We start from the raw sequence: 15000 nt of genomic DNA on the forward strand, positions 1-15000 counted from the left end.
GTGTGTGTGTGTGTGTGTGTGTGTGTGTGTGTGTGTGTGTGTGTGTGTGTATGTGTGTGTGTGTGTGTGTGTGTGTGCGCGTGTGCGCGTGTATGTGTATGTACATGTGGTGTGTGTGTGTGTGTGTGTGTGTGTGTGTGTGTGTGTGTGTGTGTGTGTGTGTGTGTGTGTGTGTGTGTGTACGTGTGCGCGTGTATGTGTATGTGTATGTGTATGTGTGTCTGTGTGAGTGTGCGTGTGCGTGTGCGTGTGCGTGTGCGTGTGTGTGTATGTGTGTGTTTACGTGTGCGTGTGTGTTCACAAAAAGTACGAAAGATAAGATTGGACTGGATGGACAGGGAACATGTTCAATATTCATGTTACCAAAAAAAAACAATTACTTGTGAGCTGTGTGCAATACACAATTGCCTGTTTGAGTCAGACACCCTGTCTACTTTAGACTAGCCTCATGGCAAACAGGTGTGTGTGAGATCTCCTCAAACCCTGCATATTCACATTGGGATTTATTGTTTAAGTCTGCAAGATGAACATGGCGTTTGACATTACCTTTGCGTGCAATCTGGACACAGTTGATACGAGTCTCCTGAAAAGAAAAAGAGGGAAAATTATCATGAAGTGATCACTACTACGCCATCACAACCCCAACCCAAACTGCACAGTCGTTCATGAGGTGGTTATTATAACGTCTTTACAACGTCACCCCTGCCCCATACTAAGCATGTCACAGTCCATCATGACTGTGGTTATTATAACGTCTTTACAACGTCACCCCTGCCCAAACTGTCACAGTCCCTCATAAGGTGGCCATTATAACGTCTTTACAACATCATCCCTGCCCATACTAAGCATGTCACAGTCCTTCATGAGGTGGTCATTAAAACGTCTTTACAACGCCGCCCCAACCCAAACTGTCACAGTCCCTCATAAGGTGGTCATAAGGTCTTTACTTTTATTTTATTTTTGCCTTTATTTTGATAGGACAGTGGAGGAGAGACAGGAATGAGTGGGGAGAGAGAGATGAGGATGGATCGGCAAATGACCTGAGCCGGAATCGAACCCCGGTCTCCAGGGCAGTAACCCTGTACCCTACCGTTAGGCCACGGCAGGGCCCATTATAACGTCTTTACAACGTCACCCCTGCCCAATAACAAACATGTCACAGTCCATCATGAGGTGATTATAACATCTTTACAACGTCACCCCTGCCCCAATACCAAGCATGTCACAGTCCAGCATGAGGTGATTATAACGTCTTTACAACGTCACCCCTGTCCCAACCCAACTCTGTCACAGCCCTTCATGATGTGGTCATTATAACGTCTTTACAACGTCACGCCTGCCCCATACCAAGCATGTCACAGTCCATCATGTGCCCCAATACATCTCCAATAAACCAATGGAAGGGAACTCAGACTACCACAGTACACACATACACAGACACAGACACAGACACAGACACAGACACAGACACAGACACAGACACAGACACAGACACACACACACACACACACACACGCACACACACACACACACACACACACACACACACACACACACACACCTGTACATACTGTTCAACAGTATCAGGACCGCAGAGGGGTGGGAAGTTCTCGTAATATAATTATATAAACTGACAAACTGTTTTTTTTTTACCTGTCATCACATAAGTGCAAACATTATTCAGATATGGTGACACTGCTGTAGTTTTTAAGTGCTGTGTCGCGGTGGTGACACTGCCGTGGTGTTGTAAGTGCTGTGTCTTGGTGAAGCCGGGGACTGATCTGCCACTTTGGTTTACATGCCACAAATTTCAACACAGATACAAACAACTTAAACACAACGACACATCAGCTAAATTGGGCAGGTTGTGGGCTCTGTCTTAGCCGGCAGTATACTCGAATTACTGTACAGGAGGCTGCTGTTCTACTTTCTCCAGTTTATTCATTGTCTATTCTTTCTGTTCTCCTTTTCCCAACGTGGATCATCCTCAAAGCCGATCCGCGGCCCGAGGCAGTCTGACAGCAGTTCATGCAAGTTCTTTGACACCAACAAACAAGGTGTTCTGACCAACCAACCAACCTATCCCTCTCCTGCTTACACTACAGACTAGTAACCAACCAATCCCTTTCCTGCTTACTCAAACGACTAGTAACCAACCAATCCCTCTCCTGCCTACACTACAGACTAGTAACCAACCAACCCCACTCCTGCTTACACTACAGACTAGTAACCAACCAATCCCTCTCCTGCTTACACAACACACTAGTAACCAACCAACCAATCCCTCTCCTGCTTACACTACAGAGTAGTAACCAACCAATCCCTCTCCTGCTTACACTACAGACTAGTAACCAACCAACCAATCCCTCTCCTGCTTACCGTACACTAGAGACTAGTAACCAATCAAAACCACTCCTGCTTACACTACAGAGTAGTAACCAACCAATCCCTCTCCTACTTATTCTACCGACTAGTAACCAACCAATCCCTCTCCTGCTTACACTACAGACTAGTAACCAACCAATCCCTCTCCTGCTTACACTACAGACTAGTAACCAACCAATCCCTCTCTTGCTTACACTACAGACTAGTAACCAACCAATCCCTCTCCTCCTTACACTACAGACTAGTAACCAACCAATCCCTCTCCTGCTTACACTACAGACTAGTAACCAACCAATCCCTCTACTGCTTACACTACAGACTAGTAACCAACCAATCCCTCTACTGCTCACAGACTAGAAACACCTGATCAATTGGGTTCACCAGGATGATGAAAATAAAGCATCAGGAGAAGGAGGAGGAGGAGGGGTTGGAGAAGGAGGAAGAAGAGGAAGAGGAAGAAGAAGAGGAGGAGGTGGAGAGGGAAGAAGAGGAGAAGTAAGAAGAGGAGGATGATGAGGTAGCAGGAGTGGCAGGAAGGGGAGGAGGAATAGGAGAAGGAGGAGGATGATGAAGAGGAAGAGGGGGAGGATGGCACACTGCCTTGTGCTTGCACTGTCATTATGAGAGGCATAGACCTCTTTCAAGGAAGAGAAGGGGAAGGGAACGGAAAGCTCATCACATCTAATCATGGCAGAGGCAGGAAACAGTCGAAAGAGTGGGGAGACAGTGAGGTTGGGGAGAGCGAGAAAGAGAAAGAGTAAAGGAGAGTAAAATGTATTAATCTCGAAGGAAATTAAGGTGTCTGGTAGCATACGGATTCTCTTCTATTAACAGTTAGTACAGATATACTGTATCTGTTATGACTGGGGCTGGGGAAGCAATGCAACACACCAGCTGCAAGTTATTCCTCCCAGCCCGGCGATACACTCCTGGCTAATTCTCAATGCCTCCTTTCTTTCTTTCAGTGTCTCTCTCTTTTCTTCTCCGTCTCATTCTCTCTTGCCATCCCATTCTCTTTCACTTCCAGCTTCTGATCTCCTAAAGCTCTTCAAAGGAAGCAGGCATAACCCGGAGCACATCACACATCACCATCCGCCCACATGTCAGCACCGCTGGGCTCTGATTGGGTCAGCGCATGGCAGCTCTTAAATAATTGCCTTCATCCTGCCAAGTGACATTCACCCCAAGACAACAATGGGCGCCTTCTTCTCATCCGCCAGAGTAAACAAACTTCAAAACAGCCCTCAAAAGAGAAATGAGGGCATCCTTAGAGGAACCTGGTGACAGCATGCGTGGTGGTATAGCACGGCTACCATCAGGCATGAAATAATCAGTCATGGTCCAATCCAGCTTCAGAAGCTACAATAATCCAAAGCCAGGTATTTTTTCCAGCCAGCCGTCTTATCAGCTGATTATAGTTAGTAAAGCTCTTCAGCTCTGTAAAAAGCAACGGCCTACATCACCTGAGAAAAATGGTGCCACATTTCCAGATAATAGCAAGTATTAATTTCAGAATCCTGGTTGTATGTCATAAAGAAACCTAATTTCACACAATTGTAAGCATCATGAAGATTTCACAACCATTTATGAACATTACAGACTTACTCAGATGGAGAAAGATATGGAAAAAGTTACCTCTTTCAACTCTTTTCCAATGTATTCCCATACTGTGTGCAGCATGTCTGAACAAATTACTTTTTATGTCACAGAAATGGTTTCTGCTTCTGCTGATTCATATACATTTTCAACTTGATATTGTGAGAAACTGACCAATATTAAGACATGTAGGGAATAGGGCTCACCCCTTTGAAGTTGTTTGCCACTTATTATAGTGGGAAATTGACCAATAATAAGAGGTGTACTGTAGGGAATACGACTCACCCCTTTGAAGTTGCTGGCTGCCTGGAAGTAGATGAGGTAGTTCTTGGAGGGGTCGAGCGGTGAGTTCCAGTAGCCGTTGTAGGTGTGGTTGTCTCCCACGGTGAACTCGGCAGCCTCGGGCAGGCTGTCGGGGGTCAGCTCGGCCGTGTAGTAGTGGGGCGCCCCCCTGGCCTGCGCCTCGCTATGGGACAGGGCCAGAGGAAAGCAGTCGCCCCCCTGGCCGCCCCCCAGCTCCCTCCTGCGCACCTTACGCGAGCCATCATCCTCCACCACCACCACGTGGTATGCACTGAGGAACATCACACACACACACACACACACACACACACACACACACACACACACACACACACACACACACACACACACACACACACACACACACACACACACACACACACACACACACACACACACACACACACACACACACACACACACACACACACACACACACTCCAACAGAATGTGGAGACTGGTCTCCTACGTTGCGTACAAAAATTATAACCACACACACGCAGTATCATAGTGAGACCAGCTCAGCATAAGATGCAGATCATTTTGGATATCGCCACTGGCAACCTCACCAAGGCCAGACCATAATTATGACTACTAATTATACTGCTGCTGCTGCACATACAAACAAAGAACACGTTAAAAACTCAAAGACATTACAAAGTCATATGTACAAGGACAAGTTTCTGCCTGGCTACACCTAGGCTCCGTAGATTTTCCCACATCCTTTTTTACCTGCGAACAAATCTACCTTCGGGTATCAATAAAGTTACCTTACCTTACCTTACCCAAAAACCACAAAAACATCTCACCATAAGCACAAGACTCAGAAAAAGGCACACATTATAATCTGAATAACTCTGCTTCTTCTCTCCATCTGATCATATCATATCATATTATTTCAGCTGAAGGACACACAAATTCAAGTTAATTTAAAAACGTATAGGCCTACTTTCTTGTTCGGCACTTTGGGGTTTTTTAACTGAACTTTGCAGCTGAGGTGTTGACATCGGCTCACTCTATCAGCCAGGTCAGAGTAAGATAGTTCCATTGAGGTTCATTTACATGAATATTTATTCGTCTCGGAATTCTGTGCTTTTCTCTTCATCTCATCTTATCATGTTATTTCAGCTCAAGAACTCCTAATTCATTTTCATTTCTTAAAAAAAAAATATCCCACAGGGCATTTTGGTGTTCCTCACTGAACTTTCTAGCTCTGGTATATTGACACCGACTCCCTCAATCAGTTGAGTCAGATATTTTCATTGAAAATAATATTTATTTACTTAGTAAAAAAAAGCCCTATCATCCAAAGCTAATTAAAAGTGACTGATGATAGCTGAATCAACAGCGTATCCCCTTGAACACTAGTGTCAGCAAGTGTGACTGACAAAAATTACTTTCTAATCAAAACAAGCTTCTAGGGCATTTTAAAAGGGCTAGGCCACATTAGGGCGAATTCTGAAAGGGTGTCAATTACTGCTCATAGCCAAATGGGGACGGCAGTTTGCTGAGTCAGACAGCTGAGCGCACATATGTGTGTGTGTGTGTGTGTGTGTGTGTGTGTGTGTGTGTGTGTGTGTGTGGGTGTGTGTATGTGTGTGTGTGTGTGTGTGTGTGTGTGTATGTGTGTGTGTGTGTGTGTGTGAGTGTGTGTGTGTGTGTGTGTGTGTGTGTGTGTGTGTGTGTGTGTGTGTGTGTGTGTGTGTGTGTGTGTGTGTGTGTGTGTGTGTGTGTGTGTGCATGTGTGTGCGCGTGTGTGATTCAGATTGCTGTGAAGGGACGTGAGTGGAAGAAATTAGACAGCGCGACCTTGAACTAGTCTCGTGTTCTTTTCATCAGCAACCTCAATCACACTGTTATGACTCTGTCATGTCACTGAACAGGTATGAACCCAGCGCTCTGCCAGCACTTTACAGACATGATACACTTTTCCCATAAAGGGACACTGTGTGAGATTTTTAGTTATTTATTTCCAGAAATCATGCTGCCCATTCACTAATGTTACCTTTTTCATGAATACTTAACACCACCATCAAATTCTAAGTATTCATTATGACTGGAAAAATTGCACTTTTCATACATGAAAAGGGGGATCTTCTCCATGGTCCGCCATTTTGAATTTCCAAAAATAGCAATTTTTAGCTGCAAAAATGACTCTACTTGGACCATACTAGAAAATATATGTTTATTACTTAGTAAACTTTCATGTAAATATCAAATTTGGCGATCCAACCCAGTTTCAATGAGCAGCATAGTTGCAGTACCTTTTTTGACCATTTCCTGCACAGTGTCCCTTTAAAATACATGAGATGAATAAACATACCCAATAAAACAATAAATGAGTCCAAATGAATAAAACCTTGCTAGATCGACTGAGTCCTGAAGGCTAATAGCACACATCAGTAGTGTTGCGTTAGGCCTCAGGTTGTCAAGACGGTGGGTGAATAAAGGAGGTGGCTTAGCGAACGCTTAGCTACAGAGCTTAGCATAAATCCTTCCTGTGTGCGCTTGGGAAGTGAGCGACAGGTAAGTAAACATCTGCCCGAAGCGAATGTTTGAAGTGGATCTTCACTGCTTCCATAAACTGACTTACATTTACAGGCATCTTTTTCTTTTTTGACATTGGTATTTGAACATACATATAATATAACGTAAAATAAAGTAATAAAGTATGATATAAAATAAGGATGCAGGCAAATTTTGGAAGGAAAATGTACTTGCGAACATGTTGAGAAAATACTGGTTGTTACACATAGGCTCACGTGAATGTCAGATGATAGATGTGCGTGTGTGTGCGTGTGTGTGTGTGTGTGTGTGTGTGTATGTGTTACCTGACGGGTGCTCCTCTGCCCATTGCTGGGCGCAACACAACGGTGATGGTGCTCTCTGATTCACTGAGTGGAGAGGGGGCATCCTCATAGTCAAATGCAGGAGCTGGAGAGAGGGAGAGAGAGAGAGAGAGAGAGAGAGAGAGAGAGAGAGAGAGAGAGAGAGAGAGAGAGAGAGAGAGAGCATCCTCATTGTCAAATGCTGGAGCTGGAAAGAGATAGTGTTGGGGGTTCTGCTATTTAACAGAGTCCAGAATCACCCATAGTAAACCCTCACTAAAAAAAGGAATGGCCAATGATTCATGTAAATCTCTATGTTAAAACATTGCATAATACATTGTGAAATGCAACTTTTGCAATTGTGCAATGCAACTTAACTTTTGCAAAGTAGAAGGTTGTCTGATAGAACACTACACTGAAACTCTCAAACTTTCATACCTTTCGAACCTTATTTTGCATTCATTCCACTGATGCAATAGTTGCACAGCATCTGAGCCGGGTTAGAAGCTGCTGTGGGGGACAATTCTTCTGCTCTTTGAGCCGCGTGACTCAGCCCTGCTGCTGCTGATGATGTGAATGCTCAGAGGGCCATTTAGCAGCACTGGTGGAAATGTTAATGTATGGTAATGACGAGTTCACTCTGGTGAGGCGGTGGCAGTGGCAGCCTTTGATAGAGCCCAGCTGCAATCACGGGGGTGCTGTGACACTGTGGGCACTTGTTCTCTCCTCTCAAATAGGAATGTGTCAAAGTCTACAAAGAGATGTTGACCTACAAGATATGAAGTGAATATTGAATACTATACACCATACACAGGTCGTACAAGTTTGTTACTGGCAAAGTGTGAACTAAATAGAAAAACTACAAAATCCAACAGCTTCATTGTTCACCCTTGTAAAAACACTCATTTTTGCAAGGTTTGACAAAATGATCCATGTGATCAAAACTATGTAAACTTGTGAACAGTAGTTTAAGAACATTGCACCTTGGATCAAGTCAGACACACTTACAAACAATTCAATTCACAATACAAGCACAGGCCATAATTTGATTGGCTGTTGAGTTTAAGTATCAATCTCTTCAACAGCTTTAGACCTTGAATTTCAAAAGTACATTTTGTTCCAGCTCTGAAGTCCTTGAGTGTGTTAATGACTAACAGCTTAATTTCCCTCCTCTGTGTAATCAGGCGTCACAGCCACCTAGTCGTCACACTCAAGCTCTTCAGTTGGAGAGCACTGATTTGGACACCAGTGCAAAATACCCATCTGTAGTTGTTAAAGGTGCACTGTGTAGGATGGTTGCCAGAGTAAGCATTGCAACTGTGCTGCAATTTCATCTCATTTCATTAGACTCTTGTGTCTCTTGTGTCTTAGTCAGATGATAAATACTGTATTTGAGAGTGATTTGAATATGTTCATGGCTGGCTTCATTTCCCTCCTCTGTGTAATCAGGTGTCACAGCCATCTAGTCTTCTTCACACTCAAACTCTTCAGTTGGAGAGCACTGATTTGAACACTGGTAGGGAAGACTGCCACTGCACTCGGTGACTGCAAAACTCACCTGATATGTTGGTGGTGATCTCGGTGAGTGCAGAACTCACCTGATATGTTGGTGGTGATCTCGGTGAGTGCGGTTTGGCCGAACCCCTTGGAGGTGCGTGCGCGGACAGAGACCAGATAGGTGGTTCCGTGGTGGAGTCCAGAGAACATGTGGTATGTCTCGTTACGCAGCTTGAAAATTATGCGACGAGGACCAGGAACATTGACGCTAGGGTCAGACGACTCGATACTCTGGTAGCTGATCTGAAGAAGCAAAAGATTTGAGATGGATCATTCCATGTATCATTGCGTTTTCGAGCTCAATCTAATACCAACTTGTCAATTTGTGACTACTGTTGACCAGGTAGCAAATTTTGACGTCGGCATGTTCACGACGTCACCTAAACCTAAACCTTTCCCTAACCCTAGGCGTCAGTGAAGATATTGTTGCCACAAGAGGGAGCCTTTGAGGTGCAGGCCACCACGAAAAGTTGCCACCACGAAAGTTACAATGTTGCAATTTCCCTAACCCTAACTGTCAGTGAAGGTATGCTGCCACAAGAGGGAGCCTTTGAGGTGCAGGTCACTGTTTGACTCCAAAGGCATACCTTAGATGTCAAAACTTGTCGTCTGGTCAAAGGTAGTCAGAAATTGACGAGTTGGGATAATGCACAGTACAGCTTTTTGTTATTTATTTTATTTCTAAATACTTTTTACATCGTTTTTTTTCTTCTTCTTTTTTTGAGGTGGTCATTATGATGTGACACCACTGGGCCATTCAACACCGTGCCTTGTCTTTGTTTTTGTTTGTTTATTACTGAGCAGTGGAAGTCGAGTAGAAGTAATTGGATGGAGAGGAGAGGAGTTGGCCAATAACATACAAGAGAGCAGCATAGATGACAAAAGTTAAAAGATAATGGTGAAGAGTATTGATGTAGGTAACAATATTGTTGTAAGTAACAGTTTTGATAAAATGTAAGCAATGAAAAGTAAAATAAATGAACGGCCATTGTGAATGTAGCCAATTTTCTGTTGAGACCCTGGCCAGGTCTATGTTTGTGACGTGTGTGGGTTTTGTGGCGAGTGTCATTTTAATTAATGTAAAGGTGTAACACTTTTTTATGTCATATCTCTTGTGCTAATTTGTTTTTCTACACCTCACACAACAGTCCCCAATGCTTTGCTACTGACCTCATATTGTGTAATGAGTCCATTTGGTTCCACTGGCTCCTCCCACTTCAGGAAGATCATGTCGTCCAACTGAGTGAAGCTCAATGACTCAGGGGCAATACCTCCAGGAACTACAAACATATTAACACGCAAATACACATGCAAGCACACACACATTCACATCAACACACAAGAGGAGGGAAAATATCATCAAAAGAAAGGAAAAAATATCGTGGGTAATATAGAGGGCAGTCATTGGTAAGCGGTTAGGATGTCAGACTGTGGCCCCAAACACTGTTTAAATTCCCCAACCAAACCTGACACAAAGCAGTCCATTTTCACAACGTAGCTGTCTGGAATTCATGTGTGTGTGTGTGTGTGTGTGTGTGTGTGTGTGTGTCTGCACGCGAGTATGTATTCGTGCGCGAAAGTTGCAATGTTGCAATTGCAAGTGTTCCATTTTCCCACTTGCTGTTGCGAGCGCTGTTCAGAGCAGTTCCAAGCGCAGCACGTGAGAAGTGAGAGAGAAACGCCTTCTCACAGGCAGAGACGTGTGAACAGTGTACTCAGGACATATGTATACATACACATGTGGCGGTGTGCAAACATTAGCATGATCACACATGGACAGCCCGGCATATAAATCGTGTACCTCTCTAATGTGCACACACGCACGCAGACAGAGCAGTAGTTACGTATGTCCACATGCCAGTAGAATTGGTAGGCAGAGCATTGTGATACTCAGATCATGTAGATACTGTGGAGGTCAGACATACATGTGTGTTCATGTGGGAGTGTGCAGACTTCAGTATGAGCACACATGGACAGCAGAATATAAATGAACACGTGTACCTCTCATATGCCCACACACACACACACACACACACACACACACACACACACACACACACACACACACACACACACACACACACACACACACACACACACACACACACACACACACACACACACACACACACACACACACACACACACACACACAGACACACGCACACACACGCACACACACACACACACACACACACCATTAAGTACATGCAAATGAGCCTTTGACTTGGTTCACATGGTGTGGGCGTGCATGCCTAGAGTATGTGCTGTGTATGTGAATGCATGGACTCAGCCATGAGAATATAAATGTATATCAATGTGAGCTGATGATACATATGAAATGTACGAAAATCGTGTTTTCATTACATTGTATTGGATGGGGGACACTTTCAGATGACTTTGTCCTAGGCCCAGTAAAAACCGTCAGCGGCCCTGGCCTGTATGCTGGAGAGAGTAACCCTGCGTTCACACAAACAAAGTTATGCAACGTATCCATTCAACATTCTTTCCTTTTCCCCTTTCTGTTTTTTTCCGTTTTTGGGGGCTATTTGTCTTTATTTTAGAAAGGACACTGAAAACGTGGACAGGAAGCGAGTGGGCTGAGAGAGAGAGAGACGGGGAAGGGCCGGGGAAGGGCCGGCAAAGGACCCGGACTTGAATCCAACACGTAGTAGTCGAGTGCCCTACCGTTAGCGCCATGGCAGGGCCACTCTCTCTCTCTCTCTCCATTCTTCTCTCTGTTATCATTTCATCCCCTTGCTTTCTCCTCCAAATTCATTTGGGCTGACATGGTGGTTCATCACATGATGGTTCATTTCTCACTTAGGATTACTGATCTGACACACAATATTAAAGGGAAGAGCTGGTGCCCAAGAGAGAGAGAGACAGAGAGAGAGAGAGAGAGAGAGAGAGAGAGAGAGAGAGAGAGAGAGAGAGAGAGACAGACAGAGAGATACAGAGAGACAGAGAGAGACAGAGAGATAAAGAGATAGATAAAAACACATTTTGATGAAAATGAATCCCTCTATCCAAGCCTCCTGACTGGTGATAACAAGAATTTCAATGAAGAAAAGAAAAGAAAGCAACAGAAAAAAAGACCAAATAAGCAAGTAAGCAAAAAAAAAATCCTCTATTTTGTATTGCGCTGTGTATGGGGGGCCCACAGGGATTAATTTTTCATCCAGAGCCTGTTCGATTGTGTGCTTATTTATTCATTTATTTCTTTCATTTCTTTTATTTATTACAATCCACAGAGGTCATACCTTGGATGATCCATCCCTTCTCCTCCTCCTCTTCCTCCTCCACCTCCTCTTCCCCTCCACTTTCTCCTCCTCCTCTCCTCCTCCTCCCTCTTTCAGTTCAGTAAGTCAATATTTAGTAATGTTTCTGGGTCCATAATTGCTCGTGTTTGCTCTGGGTTTGGCTTGGCAAGGCAAAGCAAGGCATAATGAGACGAGGCCAGTCCTCGCTTGCATTACTGTGATGATGATGATTTGGTAATCGGGAAAATAAATGAATTAATTTTTCGCAGGCGGACGGCTGACTAAATGCCCACTGACCCGAGATCGGAGGAGCGACGGGACAGATGTAGGCACACATTAATATCAGCTTTGCACGGAAACATACACACATGTGCTCTCTCTCTGTCTCCCTCTTCTCTCTCACACACACACATCTCTCTCATCAGCATCAACAGACTTTTCTCAGTCAAATTTCTTCTGACCATCGAGGCAGAACACAGCACTCCGAGGGGTGGTGGAGGGCGGGACGTGCGAGATGGTGTGGGTGTATTGATTTAGCATGTGAGTGGGTGGTGTGTCATTTTGCATATGTCACATAGGTTTGCACTTGTTTGTGTAGACAGAAACAAGTCATTGATAGTTAATAGTCTCCAATACTAGGACAGGTTTTCTAAAATGATTTGGACATTGGCATTCTGGTCTTCATCCCTTGCCTCCCCTAGCCAGCAGTGTGTGTGTGTGTGTGTGTGTGTGTGTGTGTGTGTGTGTGTGTGTGTGTGTGTGTGTGTGTGTGTGTGTGTGTGTGTGTGTGTGTGTGTGTGTGTGTGTGTGTGTGTGTCTGTGTCTGTGTCTGTGTGTCTGTGTCTGTGTCTGTGTGTCTGTGTCTGTGTGTGTGTCTGTGTCTGTGTCTGTGTCTGTGTGTGTGTCTGTGTCTGTGTCTGTGTCTGTGTCTGTGAGTGTGTCCAGTCACTGTCTGAAAGGTGACCTCTCTGGCCTAACCAGCAGTGTGTGTGTGTGTGTGTGTGTGTGTGTGTGTGTGTGCGTGTGCGTGTGCGTGTGCATGTGCATGTGCGTGTGCGTGTGCGTGTGCGTGTGCGTGTCACTGTCCTCCTCTGTCTGACAGGTGACGTCTCTGCCCTAACAGTGTGTGTGTGTGTGTGTGTGTGTGTGTGTGTGTGTGTGTGTGTGTGTGTGTGTGTGTGTGTGTGTGTGTGTGTGTGTGTGTGTGTGTGTGCGTGCGTGTGTGTGTGTGTGTGTGTGTGTGTCCACTCACTGTCCTCCTCTGTCTGAAAGGTGACCTCTCGGCCGTCCTTCCTCCCCTCCGGATTGGCCAGCACCAGGTGAACGTTGACGGTGCGAAACGGCGGCAGCTCCCTCAGCGTATGGTGGGACGTGTTCCTCTCCAGCTCCACACACTCGCTTACCGTGCTGTTTGTCCCTCCCAGGCCAACGCCGTTGCCATTAGCATTGCTGGCCACAGGGCTGCCACTTAGACCCACTGCACCAACCACCCCGGCGTTCAGGGTACCAGAGCTGGTGATGAGGACCCCTGCTGGCACGGAGTAGCTAAAGAGAAGATCAGAGAAGAGATGAGAGTAGGGAAGAGTAAAATAGAGAATAGAGGAGAGAGTAAAGTAGAATAGAGAGTAGAGTAGAGTAGCAAAGATTTGAGGAGAGAGTAGAGTAGAGAGGAGTAGAGGAGGGAAGAGAGTAGAGAAGAGTTGAGGAGAGAGTAGAGCAGAGAGAAGTTGTGGAGAAAGTAGAGTAGACAAGAGGAGTAGAGTATAGTAGAATACAATAGTAGAGTAGAGTAGAGAAGAGTTGAGGAGAGAGTAGAGTAGAGGAGTAGAGTAGAACAGTAGAGTAGAGTAAAGGTCAGATTAGACTTCTGCAACTGCGCTCGTCAAAACTCGCGTGGGAGTGGCCACGAACCAACATTGTATTCATGCATCTGCGAGTTCTGCGAGGTCCGAGGTCTCGTCGCGAGCCACATTTGAAATTGCGCGATTAGACTACTTTCACTACATTGTAAGCACTGCGGTCATTATTAAGCAATGTTGCTTTCTATCGCGGTCAGCTAGGTATTTTCACACAAATTGCAAAGGCAATGCACTGGTATCATTATTTGACATACCCAGTCTGTTTTCACGAGCAGAAAATGCAAGCATGTGAAGACAGTTGATTCTGCCGATGTGTGTTTACATTCGGTGGAGGAACGGTAGTAAAACCGCAGGCATTGTGCCACGAGTGTTCAACTGATGCATTGTTTGTTACTTAGCTTGTAGCTTCGTGTATTTACACACATTTACAAACAAGGCATTAATAAAGTTTTTAACAGAATACAGCTCTGCTCTCGCAAACTACTGGCATTGCGCTGCCACAAGAACAGAACAAGGAAGTAGCGAGACGACCAATCATAGCGCCTTTTTGTCTGCGTACTCCGCGTCCGTCCGACGGATAGTTAGAATTTTTTGGAGGCGCTCGACGACGGGCGCAGAGCCTCTGAGAGGGGGGCGTGGACTCGCATAGACAGAAAACGGACGGACGCAGATTCTATGCGTCCGAAGCATAAATCTAGCTTAAAGGAGAGGAGATGAGAGGAGAGTTGAGGAGAGAATAGAATAGAGAAGAGGAGTAGAGTAGTAGTAGACTAGTAGTAGTAGAGTAGAGTAGTAGTAGAAGAGAGGAGTTGTTGAGAGAAAAGTTGAGTAGAGTAGAGGAGAGAGGAGTTGAAGAGGGAAGAGGACCAGCATATAAACCAAACAAAATATGGTATACAACAGCATACACCACACACACACACACACACACACACACACACACACACACACACACACACACACACACACACACACACACAGACACATGCACGCTCGCACACACACACACACACACACACACACACACACACACACACACACACACACACACACACACACACACACACACACACACACACACACACACACACACACACACACACACACACACACACACACACACACACACACACACACACACACAGCATACCTGTAGCAGAGGGAGAGTGTGTAGGTGTGGCAGCGTGTCAGGTTGTATCCCAGAGGCTC

The 15000-nt window shown here is 45.1% G+C and overlaps 1 protein-coding gene across 1 annotated transcript in view; it reads right to left on the minus strand.

Moving 5' to 3' along the window:
* The window catches only part of LOC134436343 (receptor-type tyrosine-protein phosphatase U-like), a 212020-nt gene that overhangs the window by 47222 nt on the left and 149798 nt on the right, over positions 1-15000 (minus strand). Inside the window, exons 8-14 of the mRNA XM_063185500.1 lie at positions 14933-15000; positions 13185-13381; positions 9840-9949; positions 8711-8912; positions 7116-7218; positions 4267-4555; positions 547-583 (exon numbers count right to left, since the gene is read on the minus strand). The exon at positions 14933-15000 is cut by the window's right edge and continues 68 nt beyond it. Of these exons, the coding sequence (XP_063041570.1) occupies positions 547-583; positions 4267-4555; positions 7116-7218; positions 8711-8912; positions 9840-9949; positions 13185-13381; positions 14933-15000 (1006 nt within the window). The remainder of the gene's footprint in view (positions 1-546; positions 584-4266; positions 4556-7115; positions 7219-8710; positions 8913-9839; positions 9950-13184; positions 13382-14932) is intronic.

The sequence above is a fragment of the Engraulis encrasicolus genome, chromosome 20, assembly GCF_034702125.1.
Source record: "Engraulis encrasicolus isolate BLACKSEA-1 chromosome 20, IST_EnEncr_1.0, whole genome shotgun sequence".
Classification (NCBI taxonomy): Eukaryota; Metazoa; Chordata; class Actinopteri; order Clupeiformes; family Engraulidae; genus Engraulis; species Engraulis encrasicolus.